The 19,725-nt window shown below is 34.7% G+C and overlaps 5 protein-coding genes across 7 annotated transcripts; 4 read left to right on the top strand and 1 right to left on the bottom strand.

Annotated features, from left to right (window-relative positions):
* Positions 1–1,378: 1,378 nt before the first annotated feature.
* Positions 1,379–6,714, top strand: schlank (ceramide synthase schlank). The gene is made up of 9 exons (XM_018457244.1): positions 1,379–1,624; positions 1,829–2,039; positions 2,462–2,651; positions 3,929–4,046; positions 4,421–4,533; positions 4,628–4,958; positions 5,028–5,146; positions 5,228–5,372; positions 5,487–6,714. The coding sequence occupies exons 3-9, from the start codon at positions 2,473–2,475 to the stop codon at positions 5,607–5,609; spliced, it is 1,128 nt and encodes a 375-aa protein (XP_018312746.1). The 5' UTR covers positions 1,379–1,624; positions 1,829–2,039; positions 2,462–2,472; the 3' UTR covers positions 5,610–6,714.
* A 1,365-nt stretch (positions 6,715–8,079) lies between these two features.
* AGBE (1,4-alpha-glucan-branching enzyme) lies at positions 8,080–11,751 on the top strand. Of its 2 annotated transcripts, XM_018457239.1 has the most exons (11): positions 8,080–8,333; positions 8,427–8,603; positions 8,724–8,893; positions 8,981–9,222; positions 9,293–9,502; positions 9,592–9,899; positions 9,996–10,196; positions 10,288–10,640; positions 10,790–10,974; positions 11,146–11,437; positions 11,524–11,751. In XM_018457239.1, the coding sequence occupies exons 2-11, from the start codon at positions 8,491–8,493 to the stop codon at positions 11,529–11,531; spliced, it is 2,082 nt and encodes a 693-aa protein (XP_018312741.1). In that variant the 5' UTR covers positions 8,080–8,333; positions 8,427–8,490; the 3' UTR covers positions 11,532–11,751. The 2 variants fall into 2 exon arrangements, with proteins under 2 accessions (XP_018312741.1, XP_018312742.1); XM_018457240.1 differs by lacking the exon at positions 8,080–8,333 and having other exon boundaries at positions 8,344–8,603.
* A 305-nt stretch (positions 11,752–12,056) lies between these two features.
* On the bottom strand, positions 12,057–13,073 carry LOC108728602 (uncharacterized protein C19orf52 homolog). The gene is made up of 3 exons (XM_018457245.1): positions 12,800–13,073; positions 12,607–12,708; positions 12,057–12,488 (listed from the first exon to the last, which is right to left on the bottom strand). Exons 1-3 carry the CDS (start codon positions 12,942–12,944, stop codon positions 12,097–12,099), a joined length of 639 nt encoding a protein of 212 aa, XP_018312747.1. The 5' UTR covers positions 12,945–13,073; the 3' UTR covers positions 12,057–12,096.
* A 1,284-nt stretch (positions 13,074–14,357) lies between these two features.
* LOC108728603 (uncharacterized) lies at positions 14,358–17,093 on the top strand. The gene is made up of 5 exons (XM_018457246.1): positions 14,358–14,550; positions 15,949–16,137; positions 16,272–16,430; positions 16,808–16,944; positions 17,033–17,093. The coding sequence occupies exons 1-4, from the start codon at positions 14,491–14,493 to the stop codon at positions 16,916–16,918; spliced, it is 519 nt and encodes a 172-aa protein (XP_018312748.1). The 5' UTR covers positions 14,358–14,490; the 3' UTR covers positions 16,919–16,944; positions 17,033–17,093.
* On the top strand, positions 16,869–18,453 carry LOC108728600 (polycomb protein eed-B). Of its 2 annotated transcripts, none has more exons than XM_018457241.1 (2): positions 16,869–16,930; positions 17,037–18,453. In XM_018457241.1, the coding sequence occupies exon 2, from the start codon at positions 17,049–17,051 to the stop codon at positions 18,324–18,326; it is 1,278 nt and encodes a 425-aa protein (XP_018312743.1). In that variant the 5' UTR covers positions 16,869–16,930; positions 17,037–17,048; the 3' UTR covers positions 18,327–18,453. The 2 variants fall into 2 exon arrangements, with proteins under 2 accessions (XP_018312743.1, XP_018312744.1); XM_018457242.1 differs by having other exon boundaries at positions 16,895–16,935.
* The last annotated feature ends 1,272 nt before the right edge of the window (positions 18,454–19,725 follow it).

Here is a 19,725-nt window from a genome sequence, read left to right as displayed (position 1 = left end):
TAGAGTTACATAATAATGATATATATGATATAGTGAAACCACGGAAAGTGGAGCTTTAATACAAGTAGAGCTAAGATGTTGTTCCATCAGGTCATTAAAGCCCGGTTGCATCAACGTTACTTTGACATTTTTCATCATCAACTCACCAATTAAAAAATTTTGTAAAAATATCATATTTCCACTTCAAATATAAAGTAACTCTGAAAATTTCAAAATGGAACTCGAATGGAATGTACCTATAGTTAAAAAGTTCTATTGTGTCCTATAGTATTGCAAAACCGCGCCGTCACAACAAACTATACATTCCATTTAGAAATTTTCAGTTACTTTATAATTGTGTTGAAATAGGAATATATTTTTACAAAATTTTTTAATTGACGAGATGATGAAAAACGTTAATAAAAATCATAAACAAATGGAAAACAATTTATTTATATGAAAACGATAAATTAAAAATAATCCCCATAGAACAATTTAACATCTTTAAAATTGGTTTCTTGCATTTTTTTTGTATGATATGATAATTTGAATGTTCGCATGAGCGACTTTTTTTTATGAATTTCTGCAACTTAAGCGTAAATAACTCAACAAAAAAATATCAAATTTTTTTTGCAAAAACATGTGTCTCGTATTTTAATCTGCAGAATATGTTAGCAAATTAAAAAAAAAATTTTGAATGGTGATTTCGAAGCTCAATGGAATGCCTCATCTGTGAGATTGAGAGAGAGAAAAAGTTATATCTTTTGCTGTCTGCAAAAATTTGTATATTTTTTATAGATTTAACGCAGTGTATACAATAGAAGTAGCGATCGTAGGGTCTTAGGTCGTAGAAAATTAACCTGAATTATAGTCGAATAATCGAGGATAATAATGAAGAGAATAATCGACTATAATTGGTCAATTTTCTACGCAACTTGAGATCCTACGACCGCTACGACTTCTATATTGTAGACACCATATTAATTAGTAATTACTCGAGTAAAGTTTCGAAACGCAGATCAATAATTTCCTCTCGCCAAATAGAGTATATATATTTTGTAGTTTGTATTAGTAAAATATCTTCCATTTTCATTTCTTTTTTGAAAAATCTTCCTTCGACCTTTCGATGGATCTTAAAACATTCTAAATGAAGGAAAACCTTCCAATGGAACAAGTTAGCTAATACCGAATTGTTGAATAAGGCTGAGGACACTAAGCTACCGGAGGAAGAGCGACAGAGCGTTGCTGACAGAGAGAGTTGTTGATTCCATCAATTCCATGGAGACATCTATGTAAAAAACAGAGCAGACAATAGGAGAAAGAGAGGGAGAGAATTCCCACTGTACTACTGCAAGTCGCCAGTTACGACGGTTGCCGAGATCGGAAACGATCGGACGTGCCCGTCTTTGCCGGGTGCACACCAGTGCACACCTTTCCTCGGAAGTGTCGAAACACCGCACACCACACACCGTACAACTGCGGAATCGTACGGTAATCGTTAATTACAAGTGTTTCGTCTCTTGCAGTCTTGCCTTGCGGCGCCGGTAGCAGTCCAGTGTCGGCTGATGTCGGCCGGTGTTGCGTGGTGTGGCATGGCGTGACTATCGGACAGAACGAGCAGAAATAGAGTCACCCGGCCAAATAGGTTCGTTCGTTTATTATCTTGAATATATTAATTATTACTGCTCCTCTTGGTGATAGCGACAGTGATGAAATACTGATAGCAAGACTTAGGCCCAGCGCTTACAAAACGTACGCGACTTTGCCGGGTTTTAACTGCCATTGTCGTAAGACATTGAGGTTGCCTTATCGTCGTCGTCGCCCTTCTCATTTTTCAATTCTCATTCAGGCGATAATCGGAGCAGCATTCCAACTAATTCCAATAGCGCACGCGCGCGTTAGGCTGCAGGAACAGCCAAAACGGCGCAACCCGTGGCACGAGCGTTCTCTCGCCTCACTACAGTTACTACTCTCGTCTCGTCTCGTCCGTCCGCCGTTCGGTGGCACGTTTCAGATCGCGCCGTAGGCCGTACATGTCGAAGCGGCCAAAGCGGCTCCGGGTGAGTGCGTGCATGTGTCTTCTCACCCATCTCAACCATCTGACGTCATCTCTCTCTCTCTCTCTCTCTCTCTCTCTCTCTCTCTCTCTCTCTCTCTCTCTCGCTCTCTCGCTCTCTCGCTCTCTCTCTCGCGCCTTGCATGTCCATTCATGTGCATGTATCTTTTCTTTCTACTCCTTCACTCATTTGTGTTAGTACAGCAATGATAGTATGAATGATTTATATTGTTTAATTTCAGTAGCTTGATATCATGATTTTTTTTAACTTTTCCTTTGTGTCGTTGAGCATTCGTACTTGTTAACAAGTCATCAGTCATTAATACAAAACTAGCGTATTATTTATAATATATATATTATTAGAGTTGTAGTTTCTACAATCCCTGTTATTAGACGTCTTTTCTTATCAAGAATATTTGTTTGCAGAACACAGAGAAATGAATATTTTCCTAAATATATCGGCCACCTTTTGGTCACCACACATTTGGTTACCTCCTAACATTACATGGGAGGATATTAGTCCAAATGCAGACAATAAATATGCTAATTATCAGCATTTAATATATCCGCTGCCTATGGCAATTGTTCTTCTAGGAATAAGATATACTCTTGAAAGGTAAGCTTCCTAGACTTTATTTGGTCATGTAAATAAATTTTATAGTTTATTTCAAAATATTAATGTTTTAAACAAATCCTAATAGTAGACCAATATTTAAACGATACAACTGAATAAGGAAAGTGCTTTATTCAGTCTAAGCTAGATCTTAGTGCTTAACAATATAATTTTGATGAATTTGTTATATATATATTAATATATTTATATATAATTAATATATTTATATATATATATATAATTAATATATTTAGAAATATATGATATTAAGCATTAAGAAATTATACACTGAAAAAAATGTTTTAACAGCATTATTTTAATTGAAAATAATCTTGTCGATTTATATAACAACAGTATCAATGAAACAAATAAAATTTTATTAAAACGAAAGCGTAAGTATTTGTTTTACTAATGATGTTATTGAATTAACAAAATTATTTTTAATTAAGATAATGCTGTTGATGCAACATCATTTTTTTCAGTGTCTACATCCAATTTTGTAAATTGGCGCGCCACACGCGATTTTATTTTCACTCTTGAAATTCTAAACTGAAATTAAGATAAGATAATATTACAAATTGAATTGATAAGCAATTTAATGATATTGATGTTAATAAGCATTTTAAAACATTGTAAAGAACGCAAAAAATATTACTTCAATTTGGGTTCCAATTTGAACCTTCTTATATCCTGTAATGGATGTTTAACAATTCAATCACTGATGCATAGTGATATTTATCATAATATCTATTATGATATCTATTAAGAAAATATTTGTTGAAGATATGACAATTAAACAATTAAATTGGCGCACAGTTACAGAACTGGATATATACACTACTCAACAAAATTAAAGGATCACTTGTTCCACCCTATAAAAATAGGCAAATTTCAAGATAGAATAACTTTGTCAAAAATCATCGTATCGAAATGTTTAAAAAAACATCTCGATACGATGATTTTTAACAAAGCTATTCTATCTTGAAATTTGCCTATTTTTATAGGGTGGAACAAGTGATCCTTTAAGTTTGTTGAGTAGTGTATATATAAATTCATACTGTGAAATATTATTAAGCTAATTATAAAATCTAACTCAGATCTCGAGTAAGACATTTTCTTTACATATTAATGTTTTATTTAAAAAAAAAAATTAGATTTATGTACATTGCTATCGAAATGATTACATCAATGAAATTGCAAAATGTAATATCTAATACATAATAAAAGATTTATACGAACCTTCAAAGTAACACATGTATATATAATTAATGTTTAAATAGGTATTGGTTTGCTCCCTTTGGAAAATCGCTTTCTATAAAAAATACTAGGAGCAAAAAGGCAGTATCCAATGAGATATTAGAAAAAGCATATCTTAGTAAAAAAACCAAGTATAAACAGGTGAGTGACTAATGTAAAAAAATTTAATATTAAATATATATAACTTATAATTCATATGACCTCAATGACCATCAATAATGATTAAATGTTTATACAAAGAAAATTTTTTATTCATATATTAACACGTTGAATGCCATGGAGATTGAATGCACTGGTGATCGGCGCAATGTCAAGATTAATAGAAACACATAAATGTTAATATTTTTAATATTGGTGCCTTGGGCAAGTAATATCAGCGTGATATTCAACGTGTTAAGAAAAATATCAGGAATATTAAAAATAGTATAAATAGTGCTAATTGATATATATGTTTTTATGTACATATATTGTTTGCTACATGAGCACTTTGTAACACATAACTCTATGTTTTTAAGATTTTGGCATTGGCTAAACAATTAGATTGGTCTGAAAGGCAAGTAGAGAGGTGGCTTCGGCTGCGTCGTTCTCAAGACAAGCCGTCTACTCTTACAAAGTTCTGCGAAAGTTGGTTAGTCATCGTCTTAATTACCTGTCTCGTATCGTGCATAAGTACGTTATTACGTTGACAAATCATCATACACATGTACGATTTTTTTTTTTAGTTGGAGATGTTTTTATTATACGTATTCATTCTTCTATGGCCTTGTTGTCCTATGGGATAAACCGTGGCTTTGGGACATAAAATATTGTTTTTATAATTATCCTTATCATCCCGTTACCGATGATGTGTGGTGGTATTACATGATATCAATGTCATTTTACTGGGCATTAAGCTTTTCTCAATTCTTTGATGTAAAAAGGAAAGATTTTTGGCAGATGTTTATTCATCACATAGCTACAATTGCACTTATGTGTTTTTCGTGGGTCGGAAATCTAACGAGGATCGGTAGTCTGGTCTTGCTTGTGCACGATTCTGCGGATATACTCTTGGAGGTAAGAATGTTCGAAAGAGAAAAACTATATTCTATATTTCAATTTATACGCACTATTTTTAATTCGCAGGCGGCAAAATTGACCAAGTATGCAAATTATCAAAGACTTTGCGACTGTATATTTGCTGCGTTTACAATTCTCTGGATTGTAACACGTATGGGCGTGTACCCATTTTGGATAATTTATAAGTATGTATTAATATATTTAGATTTTGAGCGATTAAATGTGCAGATTATTTAATACTGATGCCAATCTATTGTATGTTACAGTACATCTATAGAGGCGCCTAAGATAGTACCGATGTTCTTCGCGTATTATATCTTTAATTCTTTATTAATTTTACTACTGTTTCTCCACGCAATTTGGACTTATTTAATCATTCAGATCGCATACCGTGCTTTCAATGCTGGTCAGGTATGTGCTGCTGATTTATATAAATTGTCGCGTGCACGTTCATTGGGATATTTTTTTGATATTAATGAACACACATCTACATGCTAATCTTTTCTTCTGGAAAAACTATTACAGATGGAAGGTGATATTCGCAGTAATAGCAGCGACGAAGTATCTGACACTTCGGTCAATAATACTCCCATAAATAGTACCGTAAATTACACTAACAAATCAAATTCGAAACCAAAAGCCCACTAACAAGACGCATGCCACATAGGTCACTATGTTAAAAGATTGATTCCAAGGTAAAAAAATTCATCCGAACGTTTAGCCAGGGCTAATTTTTCTTCCTACAAGTATAATGAAATCTTGAATACGACTTTAATCTTATAATCCAAGACGCTAACGTTAACATACCTATTTAATCTCTCATGAAATTAAAATGTATACTTTTCTCCTATTTCCCATCATAAGTGTTTCTCTTAAAACAGTTCAATGCTTTGTCACAAATTTGCTTGTGATCCTCTCAAATTTTAAATATATTTGCGTTTATATATAGGAATGCATTATATACATATATAAAGAACAACGAAAGGAAAAAAACAAGAGAGGATAAATCTTGAAATACCAACAATTCGCGCGTTCCGCTAATTATAACTTCACTTTATTTAAGAATTAACTATAAGTATATATATTTCTTTTTGAACGAATTCTTAATGCTTAGTTAAGATAAGAATGGACCAAAGCCGCCAAGACGTTCGGTATCTGACCACCGTCGGGTCTTTCAGAATCTAATATCACGTAAATACTTTTTGAAAACTGTATTTATTTATTTTTTTATACTTTGTGAGCATTAGTTAGTGTGATTCATAAGTATAAAAACAATTCAATTAATAATAAATTTCTATTAATTACATACGATTCTCTCTTATTCTATTTCTTGACGCGAAATTCAATTAAACCGTGGGTCAGCGCATAATTCACAAATTGCGACGATATAATTTAGCTTGAGCGCATCACAATTAATGTATTCCACGATGTCTATATATCGCTTGAGCTATCGAAAAGGGTAATTTTTGCATTTGTATAAATATATATCAATGAATAAATTTATGTAAATTGTACGTTAATTGTGTACTTACATGAGTACTCACGAGTACACACGAGTATTCACGAATCGTCAGTATTATTCTTATGTAATACTAGAATCGTCTTCGTGTATCTCCAATAAAATTTCTTTATTGATTCTCGAATGCTCTTGTTTTTGCTTATTTGTTCTCTCTCTCTCTCTCCCTTTTAATGCATATAAAAAATAGTGTTAGACGCTCCATTACATAATACTTGTTTAAAACGTCCGCCATTTGGCGAACAGCCATGGCCAGGACCGAATTTTTGTTTACCGAATGCAATTGGACGCCCTCAAGTACTGTTGCACATTAAACTAGAGCTTCTATAATATTATATCTATAATATTAAACCGTCGTACATAATTGATGTAAAGAAGTGCATTTAATATATATTTAATAATTTCATATTTTATAAATACAGAAACGAGTTAAATGACGCAACATCATTTTATTGTGCGTGCGTGCGTGTGTGCTGTTAGATAAAATATTTTATAATTCAAAATATTTGCATTTCATTTTTACACTCGGATTAAATGAGTGTACAATATAATTATAGCTTTGTATGTATCAATACATATTAGTGCGTTCAATCGAATTCGATAATGTATACCCAGCTAATGCTAAATATTCACGGGAAGTTCGATTCGTATTACCAATGTACTGAATGTTCCGAAACAGTAAAAGAATCGTCACAGAATGTGCAAAATGATGAAATGTTCAGTATATTGTGTGAATACTTCTTGTATATTTCACGAAAATCGCTAGCGAGCGAGCTATTTTCCTCGAAGCGAGAAAATACGTAAGGTGAGCTATTCCCGTGGATGCGCAGTAGGAGAATAAATTTGGACAACATTTGATTGGTTATTCCAGTATAACCAGCGCTATTATACATCAGAAAGTACATGTTGGAACACATTTGATTGGTTATTTCTAGTATTGCTACCGCCATTATGCGCAATAGCTCACCTTACGTATTTCCTCGCTTCGAGGAAAATAGCTCGCTCGCTAGCGATTTTCGTGAAATATACAAGAAGTATTCACACAATATACTGAACATTTCATCATTTTCCACACACTGCGCAGCACTTCATCTGTGAAGTGAGCTGCTGAGCCCTAAAATTAAACTCCAAGGTAAAAATGGGTGCATTTAGTACTACAATTGCTCACTGAGCGCTCAGTGAGAGCTTGTTTCTGTTTGGTCTATATTTTCAGTTCTAACGGAAATGCCAATAAGATGCAAGCGCTCACTGAGTTCTCAGCGCTTGCTAGATCTAAAAGTATGATCCAATTAGCGCGAAGGAAACTTACAACAGTTGCAAAACAAACGTTCTGCTGAACGCAGCCATTGTATTTTCCAAAGTAAAATTTTGTTTTAAAATTAATTCATGGACAACCTGACCTGAAATTTTTAGAAAATTGAAAATTTTGGGGAATATATATGGAATATATATGGAATATTCTCGGAATATGTAACGATATACAAATGAAATTTTTAACCGACATTTGAATGTTTCTTTTACATGGAGCCCAATTTTGGAGCTCACTGGAACGCAGCCAAAGTCGTCAGGGCCGCCAATACCGCCGTGCTCTGTTGAGTGCTGACTCCGTCAATGAGTAAATAGTAAACATTCCGAGAATAAACATGGCGGCACATGGTGGTGTCATAACTTGGAGGGGTGGGCGTACAGATTAAGAGCCGCCAAACCAAAGCTTATCGTTCTCACGACGTCACGCGACGTGGGTGTCAATGCGTATTCGTGATTACGTAAGTCGGTAATCGCGTGGCATCTTCTGTTTTTTTTTCCTGTTATATCCGGCTGCCATGTGATCTAAGCTCCATTCCGCCTTTTCGAAGGTATGTACCAACAGTAGTACACTTATATTCCACTGACCGACTGACGTCGAACGGAGAGGGGATCGTGACATTGATCTGACATTCAAATTTCAGCCGGTCCATGCCGTGATCACGCTACCAATTTCATTAATTGTGCACAAGGTATCCTGGTAAAAACATGGGTGGCAAGTGGTCCAGCATGGATCCCTCGCAAATTGAAGTACCGGAGATAAAAACCCTCCTTGAGAGAGATCCATATCTGAAGCCGTACGAGAATGACATTCGACGAAGGTATTTTTATTTGTAGTGATTTTGTATATAAAGGTTATGCCTGATTTGCACTATTTTGCGACGTCGCTCCTAACAATAATTCGTTGAAAATATTCTGGTAATGCTACATCACCTTTCTAGATATGCCCTGTTTAAGGATTATATTGAAAGAATAGAAGAGGGAGATGGAGACCTTAGGCAATTTACTACTGCATATGAGAGCTTTGGTATTCATGTCCAAAATGATAATAGTGTTGTCGCAAAGGAATGGGCACCTGGTGCGCAGGAAGTATTTCTAACTGGAGAGTTTAGTATGTATTATTTTCTTATGGTTATATTAATATATTTAATATTCAATCAGGATTATTTTTAATTAATATAACTATTTCATTGTTTAGATAATTGGCAAAAAACTGCTACACCATATAAAAAATTAGAATATGGCAAGTGGGAGTTGCATCTACCTCCGAATGCAGATGGGAGTTGTCCTTTGAAACATAACTCTGAAATAAAGCTGATTATCAAGAATCACAATAACGAGCTGCTTGAAAGATTGAGTCCCTGGGCGACTTATGTAACACAGAAACCGGATAAATCTGAAGGGACTACTTACAAACAACGTATATGGCATCCAGAAAATGTATTGGATGGTCACTAGAAATGCTTCTGGGAGAGATGTGACAAAAAGATTTATAATACTTCTTTTCTAGACATACAAGTTCAAACATCCCAAACCAAAGAAACCAGAGAGTCTCAGAATTTACGAATGTCATATTGGAATTGGTACCCAAGAATGTCGCGTTGGCACCTACTTGGAATTTGCTAGGGATGTGATACCACGGATTGTTAAGCAAGGATACAACTCGATACAAGTAATGGCGATCATGGAGCACGCTTACTATGCTAGTTTTGGATATCAGGTTGTATTATTTATATACACAGTTATAAAATTAATTATATAATTATGTATGTAAGTATCAGCTCTATGTCTCTTTTATTAAAATCAAAGGTGACTTCCTTCTATGCGGTTTCGTCTCGCTATGGAAATCCAGAAGAGTTAAAAGAGCTAGTGGATGTGGCACATCAGCATGGTCTTTATGTTCTGCTGGATGTGGTACATTCGCATGCTTCCAAGAATACTTTGGACGGACTGAATATGTTTGATGGTACAGACGCATGTTTCTTCCATAGCGGTTCTCGCGGTGAACACTCGTTGTGGGACAGCAGGCTATTCAATTACGCGGAATACGAGGTACTTCGGTTCCTATTATCCAATTTGCGTTGGTACATCGAGGAATATGGTTTTGATGGATTCAGGTACTTAGTTTTTTATAAGAACAGATCTAATTATACAAAAGTTTGTGACTTTCATAATATAACAAATATTTTATTGAAATTGCAATTATTTGGCAGGTTTGATGGCGTCACATCAATGTTGTATCACTCAAGAGGCTTGGGACAAGGTTTTAGTGGTCATTATGATGAATATTATGGTTTGAATGTTGATGTGGAGGGCATAGTGTATTTGATGCTCGCTAATCATATGTTGCGTGAAATATATCCCGAAGTTGTCACAATTGCCGAAGATGTTAGTGGAATGCCAGGTGTTTGCAGGTACAAGACTTATATCAACTTTAGTAAATCAAAACAGATGAAAATATTAATTACATAAATAATTTTATAAATATTTCGCAAAATACCCAAGGCCTGTCGCTGAAGGTGGTATGGGATTTGATTACCGCTTAGCCATGGCTATTCCTGACAAATGGATTAAATTATTAAAAGAGGTTAAAGATGAAGATTGGAAGATTGGCGAGATTTGCTGGACACTCTCCAATCGAAGATGGATGGAGAAAGCGGTCGCTTACTCCGAGTCTCACGATCAAGCCCTCGTTGGTGATAAGACGATTGCATTCTGGCTCATGGATAAGGAGATGTATACGCACATGAGCACTTTGAGTTCACAAAGTGATATCATTTCTCGTGGCATTGCTCTTCATAATCTAATCACGCTGATCACGCATGCTTTGGGTGGCGAAGCTTATCTAAACTTCATGGGTGAGTAATAAATAAATAATAAATAATTTTAGATTAATCTCTTACTATATGTGAGCAGTTGTATCTCGAGATACACGATCAAAATTCATTTAAATTATGATTGAATAAAAATATGAGCAATCAGAGATACTCTGATGTATATCTTGCAGGCAATGAGTTTGGTCATCCCGAATGGCTAGATTTTCCGAGGGTCGGAAATGGAGATAGCTACCATTATGCCAGACGTCAGTGGAATTTAGTGGACGACGAATTACTGAAGTATAAATGTATGAACAATTGGGATCGCGCTGTAAATATGCTCGAAGAGAAGTATGGATGGTTGCATGCCCATCCTGTAAGTAGCTTTATAAGTTTTTTTTGTGTTTTCGTCATTATCTGAATAGTTTTGATGTTCGACAATAAAGGATTAAAGAAATTTAAAGAATCAAGAGTGACGTTTCAATTTATATAGCTTTGTGAGCTGGAAGCATGAAGATGATAAAGTGATTGATATTTGAATTTATAGGGCTATGTGAGCTGGAAGCACGAAGATGATAAAGTGATTGTCTTTGACCGAGGTGATCTCACATTCGTCTTTAACTTTCATCCAGTCAAGTCATTCGCCGATTATCCGGTCGGTGTAAAAAATCCAGGAACGTACAAGATCGTTTTGTGCAGCGACGATGAACAATTTGGAGGAGAATGTCGCGTAGACACGAGCGTGCAACATTTTACGCAACCAGAATCATTTTCTGCATATCAAAACAAAATGATGATCTACATTCCGCGCCGTACAGCGTTAATTTACGCACAAATTGGTAATGTATAATATCAATGATATAATACATTTTTTTTAATACTGTTCATAGCAATTAATATTAAAATAATATTGACTATATTTTAGATGGTTAACTGCTGTCTCGTGAATGAAGACTGTTTGAAAATTGTATAATGATAAATCACATCTATCTAGTAATATAAATAAACGTAAATATCATATATTTTTATATTTAGGAAACTTATGAAGAAGATATATCGCGATAATCCTGAAAAAGAATCTTGTGAGTATAATTAGATTTCTTTTAGAAAAGAATTACAGTAAATGCTGATGGATTTAACTTGTTTTCTCAGACATTATTAATTTATTCTAAGTCATTGAATTAATATATTTTGGATAAATTTAAAATATTTTTCTATTGAATTTTAATCAACATATTCTGTGAACAGAATAGAGATGATTTATTATGATAATAATCTTTCAATTTATTCAGTTCTAACAATTATGCCTATATATTCACAAATACAGTTGTTTTACTAAGCAAATTTTATATTAAGATCTTTTGTATCTTGGTTGTAATTTACAAATATATATATATATATACTCGTTTTTCAAAACTTAAAAATGTATAGTTTTTTACATAATTAATACAATCGTTTCCTATCAAAATTTAACATAATGAAACAGTACCTGTATTGTTTATACAGTTCCTGCAACATAGAATTCAACCTCGTTTACATCATAGTCTTTCATTTTCCTATCTAATATCCACCACTTTTCTAGAAAGCCTACATCTATTATTCTTTCATAGAAAGTTACATATCGTGGTTTTAAGTAAGAACAGACAGCCTTATACGAGGAACAATCTTTGTCATAATTATCCAACCAAATCAGAGACAAAACGCCTAAATTTAGTCTCCTGATTATCCCTTCATTGTAGCACTGTTCCAACCATTTGATGTGCTGTACAGAGACAGGATTGCGTATGGGTTCTCCTACTTGTATTAACTTTATACTGCTTTGCATTAATTGTTCCCTGAACATAGTTTCGTCTGGATTGTGTCGATTAGAGTAGAAGCAGCTTCCTAAAACTATAATAATACAAATTATTCTCATATACAGATATAAATATTATTACATATTATCATTATACATGTCACATCTCGAAAGTGACATAATCTGCGGACACACTCAAAAAGCGATACGCACGTGTAATATATATTGTAGCACGTACAGGACGCTCTGTGCAATCTTTGACTGTATCTAATGCGACGTCCTTGTAATCTATATACAGACCGTGCCAATATTTCGCTGTAAAACAATAAAACTATTTAGATATTATTCAAATAACAATAAAATGTGATAATTCAACCACATATTTTGTAATATTATTATTATTTACCCCAGCGTTCGAGAAATGTGCCCTTAACTTTTTCAGGTATCTCATAATTCCTAATTTTAATGCCAATGTCATTAAATTTGGATGTCAATGGCCTAAAAGCTGCTCTAAGTCTATGAGGAAATTGAAATATTTGTTGGGAATTCATGTCAAACCGTAGAGAATCTCAGTAACGTCACGACAATACCATTATACAAATTCTAAGAGCCAACCGCGACGGTATTTAAATCGCGGTAGGTTATGTCTGGCATCAACCATCGATACAGCACATACATTCAGAACGACAACCGCTTACTGAAGATTTGTTTACATCGCAAGCTTCAACATGCTTCAACAACTCCTTATGCGGGGTCTACAATAGGCCTGTTCTTTTTGACTGAACTTTTGCACCAGTTCATCTTTCTTTCTTTTCTCTCCGGAAGGAAAGAAGAGGAAGAAAGATGAACTGGTGCAAAAGTTCAGACAAAAAGAACAGGCCTAATAGAAGTCGTAGCAGTCGTAGGGTTTCAAGTCGTAGAAAATTGACCAATCACAGTCGAATATGAGAAGAATAATCAACTGTGATTGATCAATTTTCTACGACTTAAGACCTTACGACCGCTACAACTTCTATTGTAGACCCCGCATTAAGGTATCTTTTCATGCTGACGCTCATTTTCAGCGTCAAAATAGATCATGTGATCAAAATTGACGCTTGATATTCGTCAATGGCTGCGTTCAGCAGACTCAACAGTTTTGCAACCGTTTTATGAATGGCTGCGTTCAGCAGACTCAACAGTTTTGCAACCGTTTTATGATTGTCTGCTGAGATAGGACCATTCTTCTAGATCTAAAAGTATGATCCAATTAACGCGAAGGAAACTTCCAACAGTTGCAAAACGAATGTTTTGCTGAACGCAGCCATTGTCTGCTGAGATAGGACCATTCTTCTAGATCTAAAAGTATGATCCAATTAGCGCTAAGGAAACTTACAAGGGTGCGTTCCAAAACTCGACTCTATCAACTCCGAGTACCTTTTATCTTTGTTCAACATTCGATGAAGAACAAGGATAAATGATACTCGGAGTTGATAGAGTCGAGTTTTGGAACGCACCCCAACAGTTGCAAAACGAACGTTCTGCTGAACGCAGCCAAGGGCTGCGTTCAGCAGACTCAACAGTTTTGCAACCGTTTTATGATTGTCTGCTGAGATAGGACCATTCTTCTAGATCTAAAAGTATGATCCAATTAGCGCGAAGGAAACTTCCAACAGTTGCAAAACAAACGTTCTGCTGAACGCAGCCAATGGTTGCGTTCAGCAGACTCAACAGTTTTGCAACCGTTTTATGATTGTCTGCTGAGATAGGACCATTCTTCTAGATCTAAAAGTATGATCCAATCAGCGCGAAGGAAACTTCCAACAGTTGTAAAACAAACGTTCTGCTGAACGCAGCCAATGATTGGTTGCTGCTCCGCTGCTTAACGCTTGCTGCGTCCAGTGTGAATTAGGCATTAAACGATACATCATGCGCTTCATGCGCAACTCGGAACGCATCTTTGTCTGTTCTTTTTGGCAGTTGAATTGGTACATATTTCTACTTAAACTGAAATAGATATATATTTGCAGTTTAGCGAAAACGTGATAGAAAACTTCAGTGCAGTTCAGTGCAATAACAGAAAGAACAGATCTTTAGTGGTCAACATTGTCAACAGTCATGGCTGAAATCTTTAAAAACGGCACGTTTCGGGGAGGCGAGTGTCTAATTGCTTTTATGGTGCGTCTGTGACGGTAAAAGAAAAAAAGAAAGTTTTGTTATTCACATTCCTGTATTTCGTGTATTTTTAGGAGAAAAGTGAAAACCGTGGTCTTAGAATACTATGTAAGGTTTCTTTATAGACTTTCGCCTTAAGGTGATTCTTTAGTAAATCGAGTTACCATAGAAATGTCTAATTTTTTTATATAATGAAGTCGAAGTACCGAAATTGACACGTACAAAATTCTATGGTAGGTTAACGATGAAATAAGAGAGAAAAAAAATGTAATCTTTCACATATAACTTAGTGACAAATAAGGCTCACAGACGCTTCTTTGACTAAGGTCTAGTTCCACAACTTACGGTTAACTCTTAATCGGGATTCAACTTATTCTTTGTCTCTTTCCAATTATAGAATTCTAGAATTGGAAAGAGATGAGAAGCAAGTTGAACCTCGGTTAAGAGTTAACCGTGAGTTGTGGAACTGGGCCTAACTGCACACAAATCTTACCATCGACTTTTCTCAAAAACAAGATTATAATAAGTTTAAAAAAAATTACGATTTTAATGATCATAAAAAAGTAATAGGTCAACGGCCAATTTGGAAAGATATTCACGTGCATAAACTTGCATATAAATTTAACCTCGAAAAGCAAACATAATCTCATCTTGTTTTCGTTCGATGAAGATGCAGTTCTTGATTTACTATCGTATGTTCCATACTATTTCATTAAGATATATACGTATTTTTAATATTTTATCCAAATTATGCAAGTAGTTGTAATTTTGGGTGGACCCTGGTGAGGCACATCCTAAATTATATATTTTCGGCACTTTACTAGAGAACCACCTTAAAGCAGAAAAAGCAACTTTGCAACTGTTGTAAAATTCTTTAAATATGATTTATCTTGCCCTTAGTTGCTCATTGGATCTAAATGTATAAACCAATCTTATTCAAGAATTTTACAACAGTTACAAAGCTGTCTTTTCTGCTGAACGTAACCTCTACGCTTGTTATTTGTAATTTGCTAATTTGTTATTTGTAATTTACTTTTTGTTAATCATAATTAACAAAACGTAAATGCATGTAGCTTTGGTTTTTTGGTGTATTAAGGTATAACTATGGTGGAATTGAATATAATCTGTATATGTATATGCCTGATGATGATATCCAAAGCATAATTCAATTTTAATTTGTTTTGTCATTTTGTAAGTACATGATATTTTTTTTATTATATCTATAAACAAACCAATATAATAAAATAAGTAAAAAATAGACAAAGAAAATTAACTTCTTATGTAGTTTATATCACAATTTACTGGATATTATGTATATCAGCAGCGTTAAATATGTAACTGTTATTATATGTATATAACTATAGTAAATATATTTATTATATTTAGAACATCTCTTTCCAGATAGTAGGATCAGCTGAGTTATGCCAGAAAATATCAGAGGGCTTACATCAAAGTGCAAAAGAAAGGAAGTGGCAGATATCTGTTCATCAGTGTGAATCTATTACGGATGTTATAAAAACGAGGATAGATATCTCTGTGGATTTTATCATTTTTCCTTTTGACTTAAGAGCTTCACACACCTTGTTAGAAGTAAGTCTCTTTTGCAAATAATTTTCAATATAATCTTTTTATCATATTAAATGACTCATTATCTTTAGTTATTTATTAATTATTATTAATTAATGATTATTGATCTCTATTTATTATTATTAATAATGTTTTAGATAGAAGCTAACATAGCCAGGATAGATGAATATTATATATTGTCTGGTGCAGTTTGCATAGTAAATTGTAATGGAATATCCAATGTTATGGGATTGATCCATAAATCTAAGAAACTGTGTCACGATTATAATATTCGTTTTCTCTCTGCTAATATTTCTGTAAGTTTATATTCAAAGCTATAAATATATAGGGTGATTCATATTAACCAATTTAATTATTAGCAAAATTTGATGACATAGAAATAATCTTTGATGACATACGGAAATGAAATTTGATGACATACTAAAACAAACTTTTTCCTTTAGCAAAATTGCGTCCGACAAGTAGTTTTTGCAGAAGAGCAGGTTGAAAATTAACAAATAAGCGCAAAAATTATTTATTGAGCGCAATTTTGTTAAAGGAAAAAGTTGTTTGTTTTAGCTTAAAGTATCATGTCCTGTACTCCGAATGCGAGAATTTCGGATCATCCTGTATACATACACACAAATTCTACAAATTATAATTTATATATTTCAAAACGTACTTTTTATTTTAGAATAAGAAAGCCTGTGTCTCTTTAGGAAGCAGAATTCTAAATATAACAGAAGGAATATTGGGATTAAACAGTGGTATACCTGTTATTGGAACTGTTGCACAATACAACTAGATTACAAAAATAGTGAGGTGCTAGTAAAGTGATTTGCTAGTAATTTACACATATTTTTTTTCAAAAACTATATATTAAATTATCATCAATTGTCAATAATATTGTTTAAATCATTAAGATTAACATCGAGATGAAAAAATCAAGTGGTAAGACATACGCTTCCAGCCAAGAGGACAGCGAGAACGACAGTGACGTGACAGAATGCAGCATTGGAAGCAATTCCACCGCTGGTACTCACCGTAGCGATACGCCCACTCGTAGCGCCCGTTATAAACGAAAAGGCCGTCGCAGGAGTAAGACGGCAAAATACAAACCTTGTACAGACAAACCAATGTACAAATTTTGCTGTAGTGTTAAGGAAGATCACGGGCAGCCCTTATTTGGCGTACAATTCAATTATCATTTGAAGGAAGGCGAACCATTGATATTTGCCTCTGTGGGTAGCAATCGCGTAAGCATCTACGAGTGTCCGCAGAATGGAAATATACAGCTACAACAATGTTACGCCGATCCAGACACAGAGGAGAATTTTTACACATGCGCGTGGACATACGACGATTCTGGGAAGCCTTTGCTAGCTGTGGCGGGATCCCGTGGAGTTATCCGAGTTATAAGTCCTGCGACAATGACTTGTATCAAGCATTACATCGGCCATGGGCATGCGATAAATGAGCTAAAGATTCATCCAAGAGATCCGAACATTCTATTATCAGCATCGAAAGATCATGCTCTAAGACTATGGAACATCAAAACGGACGTGTGTATCGCGATCTTCGGTGGCGTGGAGGGCCACAGGGACGAAGTCTTGAGCGCTGATTTCGACATAAAGGGCCAAAGAATCATCTCGTGCGGAATGGATCATGCTCTTAAGTTGTGGTCTTTGGAAAAGCCAGACATGCAGGACGCAATAAAACAATCCTATCATTGCAATCCCACCCGCAATGGCAGGCCCTTTGATTCAATACTGCAACATTTTCCAGACTTTACCACTCGTGACGTTCATCGAAATTATGTGGACTGCGTGAAGTGGTTCGGTGACTTTATCCTGAGCAAATCCTGTGAAAACTGTATCGTATGCTGGAAACCGGGTAGACTCGAGGACTCGCAGTTACGCAATGGAGAAACAAGCGCGACGGTTTTACATCGTTTCGAGTTTAAGGAATGTGATATTTGGTTTATACGCTTCTCCATGGATTTTTGGCAGCGCACGATCGCGTTAGGGAATCAGGTCGGCCGCACTTATGTTTGGGATTTGGACGTAGATGAACCTGGACAAGCACGCAGCTGGTCTCTTCAGCATCCCCGTTGCACCGTACCGATTCGCCAAACTAGCCTAAGCCGAGATGGCTCCGTGTTATTATGCGTCTGCGATGATGCAACAATTTGGAGATGGAATCGCGATCATTAACTCTTCAAATCCACTTTATCATAATTAAAAAGACGTGCCTTTTCATATATAAGCTATATTAAATATTTGTGCTTTTTATAGCAATTATTTAAATCTAGGCTAAACTATATCTGTTAGATTAATTCAAATCGAGTACGAATTCACTATATGTACACTATATGTGTGTATAATAAAAAAAAATTGCATTTATAATGAATTGCCAAATGCATAATACATTTTTAACGAATGGACTGCTATCCGACGTAGTTAGTTTTATAGTTTATAAAGGAAAAGTCACGATTAAACTGCAAAAGTATTTCAGAATTATAAGTGAATGAGATTATAGAAAATAGAAAATCATTCTTATATCTTTGCAAATCGTTTAGGTAGAAAATCGTTTTTTAAATCTCTTTGCAATGTATTACAAATAATATCTTGTATACTTTTATATAAACAGATTAAGTCTTCTTTATGACTTTTACATAGATTTTAAAACTTTTCTTGACTGCTTTTAATAAATTGTAATGCCATTTTCGCGCTCTAAATGGGTGCATTCAGTACTATGACCGTTTACTGAGCGCTCAGTGAGCCCTTGTATCTGTTTGGTCTATATTTTTAATTCTAACGGAATATGCCAATAAGATGCAAGCGCTCACTGAGCGTTCAGTGAGCGGTTGTAATACTGAATGCACCCAATGTAATTAATTTTAGATCTAACGGAATATACTAATCGGATGCAAGAGCTCACTGAGCGCTCAGTGAGAGATTGGATGCATTGGGTGCATTTAGTACTACAACCGCTCAGTGAGCGCTTGCATTTTATTGGCATATTCCGTTAGAATTAAAAATATAGACCAAACAGATATAAGAGCTCACTGAGCGCTCAACTGTGCTGTCATGTGATAATTTTTTATCAAAGAAAGCAAATAATGACGTCATTAATCTGAGTATGAAATACTCAGGCTCAGTTTCACTTGTGTACAAATGGAAAGCAATTAATAACGAGGGCTCAATATAACTCGATTGATTCATTTTTTTAGGAACTAACATTTTTAATTAGAAGCGAAATTAAGGTAAAGTTAAGTTGTATATATTTATCAGCACTTGAAATACTTTGAAATATCGTTTTTGTATCTTTGTACAATAATAACATTAATAAATATCATTGTCTACAATATATTAGGGTCGAATTGCAAGTATTATATTTATTATTTCGATGAAAAAGTGATTTTTAATAAAACCATTTAAAGCTGGTTCTATATTAGTCGTATCGCAGCGTCGCAAGCATTGCAGTCCAATTGCTGGATTCACACTGCATCCGATTTTCGTCGTACGACGTTCTGCATCCAATCAGAAAACAGGATTCCGATAATACGAAGCAAAATTCATCGGAATCCTGTTTTCTGACTGGTTGCAGAGC

The sequence above is a fragment of the Mycetomoellerius zeteki genome, unplaced genomic scaffold (assembly GCF_001594055.1).
Source record: "Mycetomoellerius zeteki isolate Tzet28-1 unplaced genomic scaffold, Tzet1.0 scaffold62, whole genome shotgun sequence".
NCBI classification, from domain to species: domain Eukaryota; kingdom Metazoa; phylum Arthropoda; class Insecta; order Hymenoptera; family Formicidae; genus Mycetomoellerius; species Mycetomoellerius zeteki.
Note: the sequence above shows the minus strand (reverse complement) of the source record. Positions and strands in the feature narration are given on the sequence as shown.

Bases quoted from the DNA above. Each gene is read 5' to 3' on its own strand.
- schlank (XM_018457244.1), top strand. From the start codon at position 2,473: ATGAATATTTTCCTAAATATATCGGCCACCTTTTGGTCACCACACATT. The intron at 2,652-3,928 runs GTAAGCTTCCTA...ATGTTTAAATAG, and splicing joins ATAAGATATACTCTTGAAAG to GTATTGGTTTGCTCCCTTTG. The intron at 5,147-5,227 runs GTATGTATTAAT...TGTATGTTACAG, and splicing joins CCATTTTGGATAATTTATAA to TACATCTATAGAGGCGCCTA.
- AGBE (XM_018457239.1), top strand. From the start codon at position 8,491: ATGGGTGGCAAGTGGTCCAGCATGGATCCCTCGCAAATTGAAGTACCG. The intron at 10,641-10,789 runs GTGAGTAATAAA...TATATCTTGCAG, and splicing joins AGCTTATCTAAACTTCATGG to GCAATGAGTTTGGTCATCCC. The intron at 10,975-11,145 runs GTAAGTAGCTTT...TTGAATTTATAG, and splicing joins GATGGTTGCATGCCCATCCT to GGCTATGTGAGCTGGAAGCA.
- LOC108728602 (XM_018457245.1), bottom strand. From the start codon at position 12,944: ATGAATTCCCAACAAATATTTCAATTTCCTCATAGACTTAGAGCAGCT. The intron at 12,709-12,799 runs GTAAATAATAAT...ATTGTTTTACAG, and splicing joins CACATTTCTCGAACGCTGGG to CGAAATATTGGCACGGTCTG. The intron at 12,489-12,606 runs GTGCGTATCGCT...GTATTATTATAG, and splicing joins TGCTACAATATATATTACAC to TTTTAGGAAGCTGCTTCTAC.
- LOC108728603 (XM_018457246.1), top strand. From the start codon at position 14,491: ATGGCTGAAATCTTTAAAAACGGCACGTTTCGGGGAGGCGAGTGTCTA. The intron at 16,138-16,271 runs GTAAGTCTCTTT...ATAATGTTTTAG, and splicing joins CTTCACACACCTTGTTAGAA to ATAGAAGCTAACATAGCCAG. The intron at 16,431-16,807 runs GTAAGTTTATAT...TTTTTATTTTAG, and splicing joins TTCTCTCTGCTAATATTTCT to AATAAGAAAGCCTGTGTCTC.
- LOC108728600 (XM_018457241.1), top strand. From the start codon at position 17,049: ATGAAAAAATCAAGTGGTAAGACATACGCTTCCAGCCAAGAGGACAGC.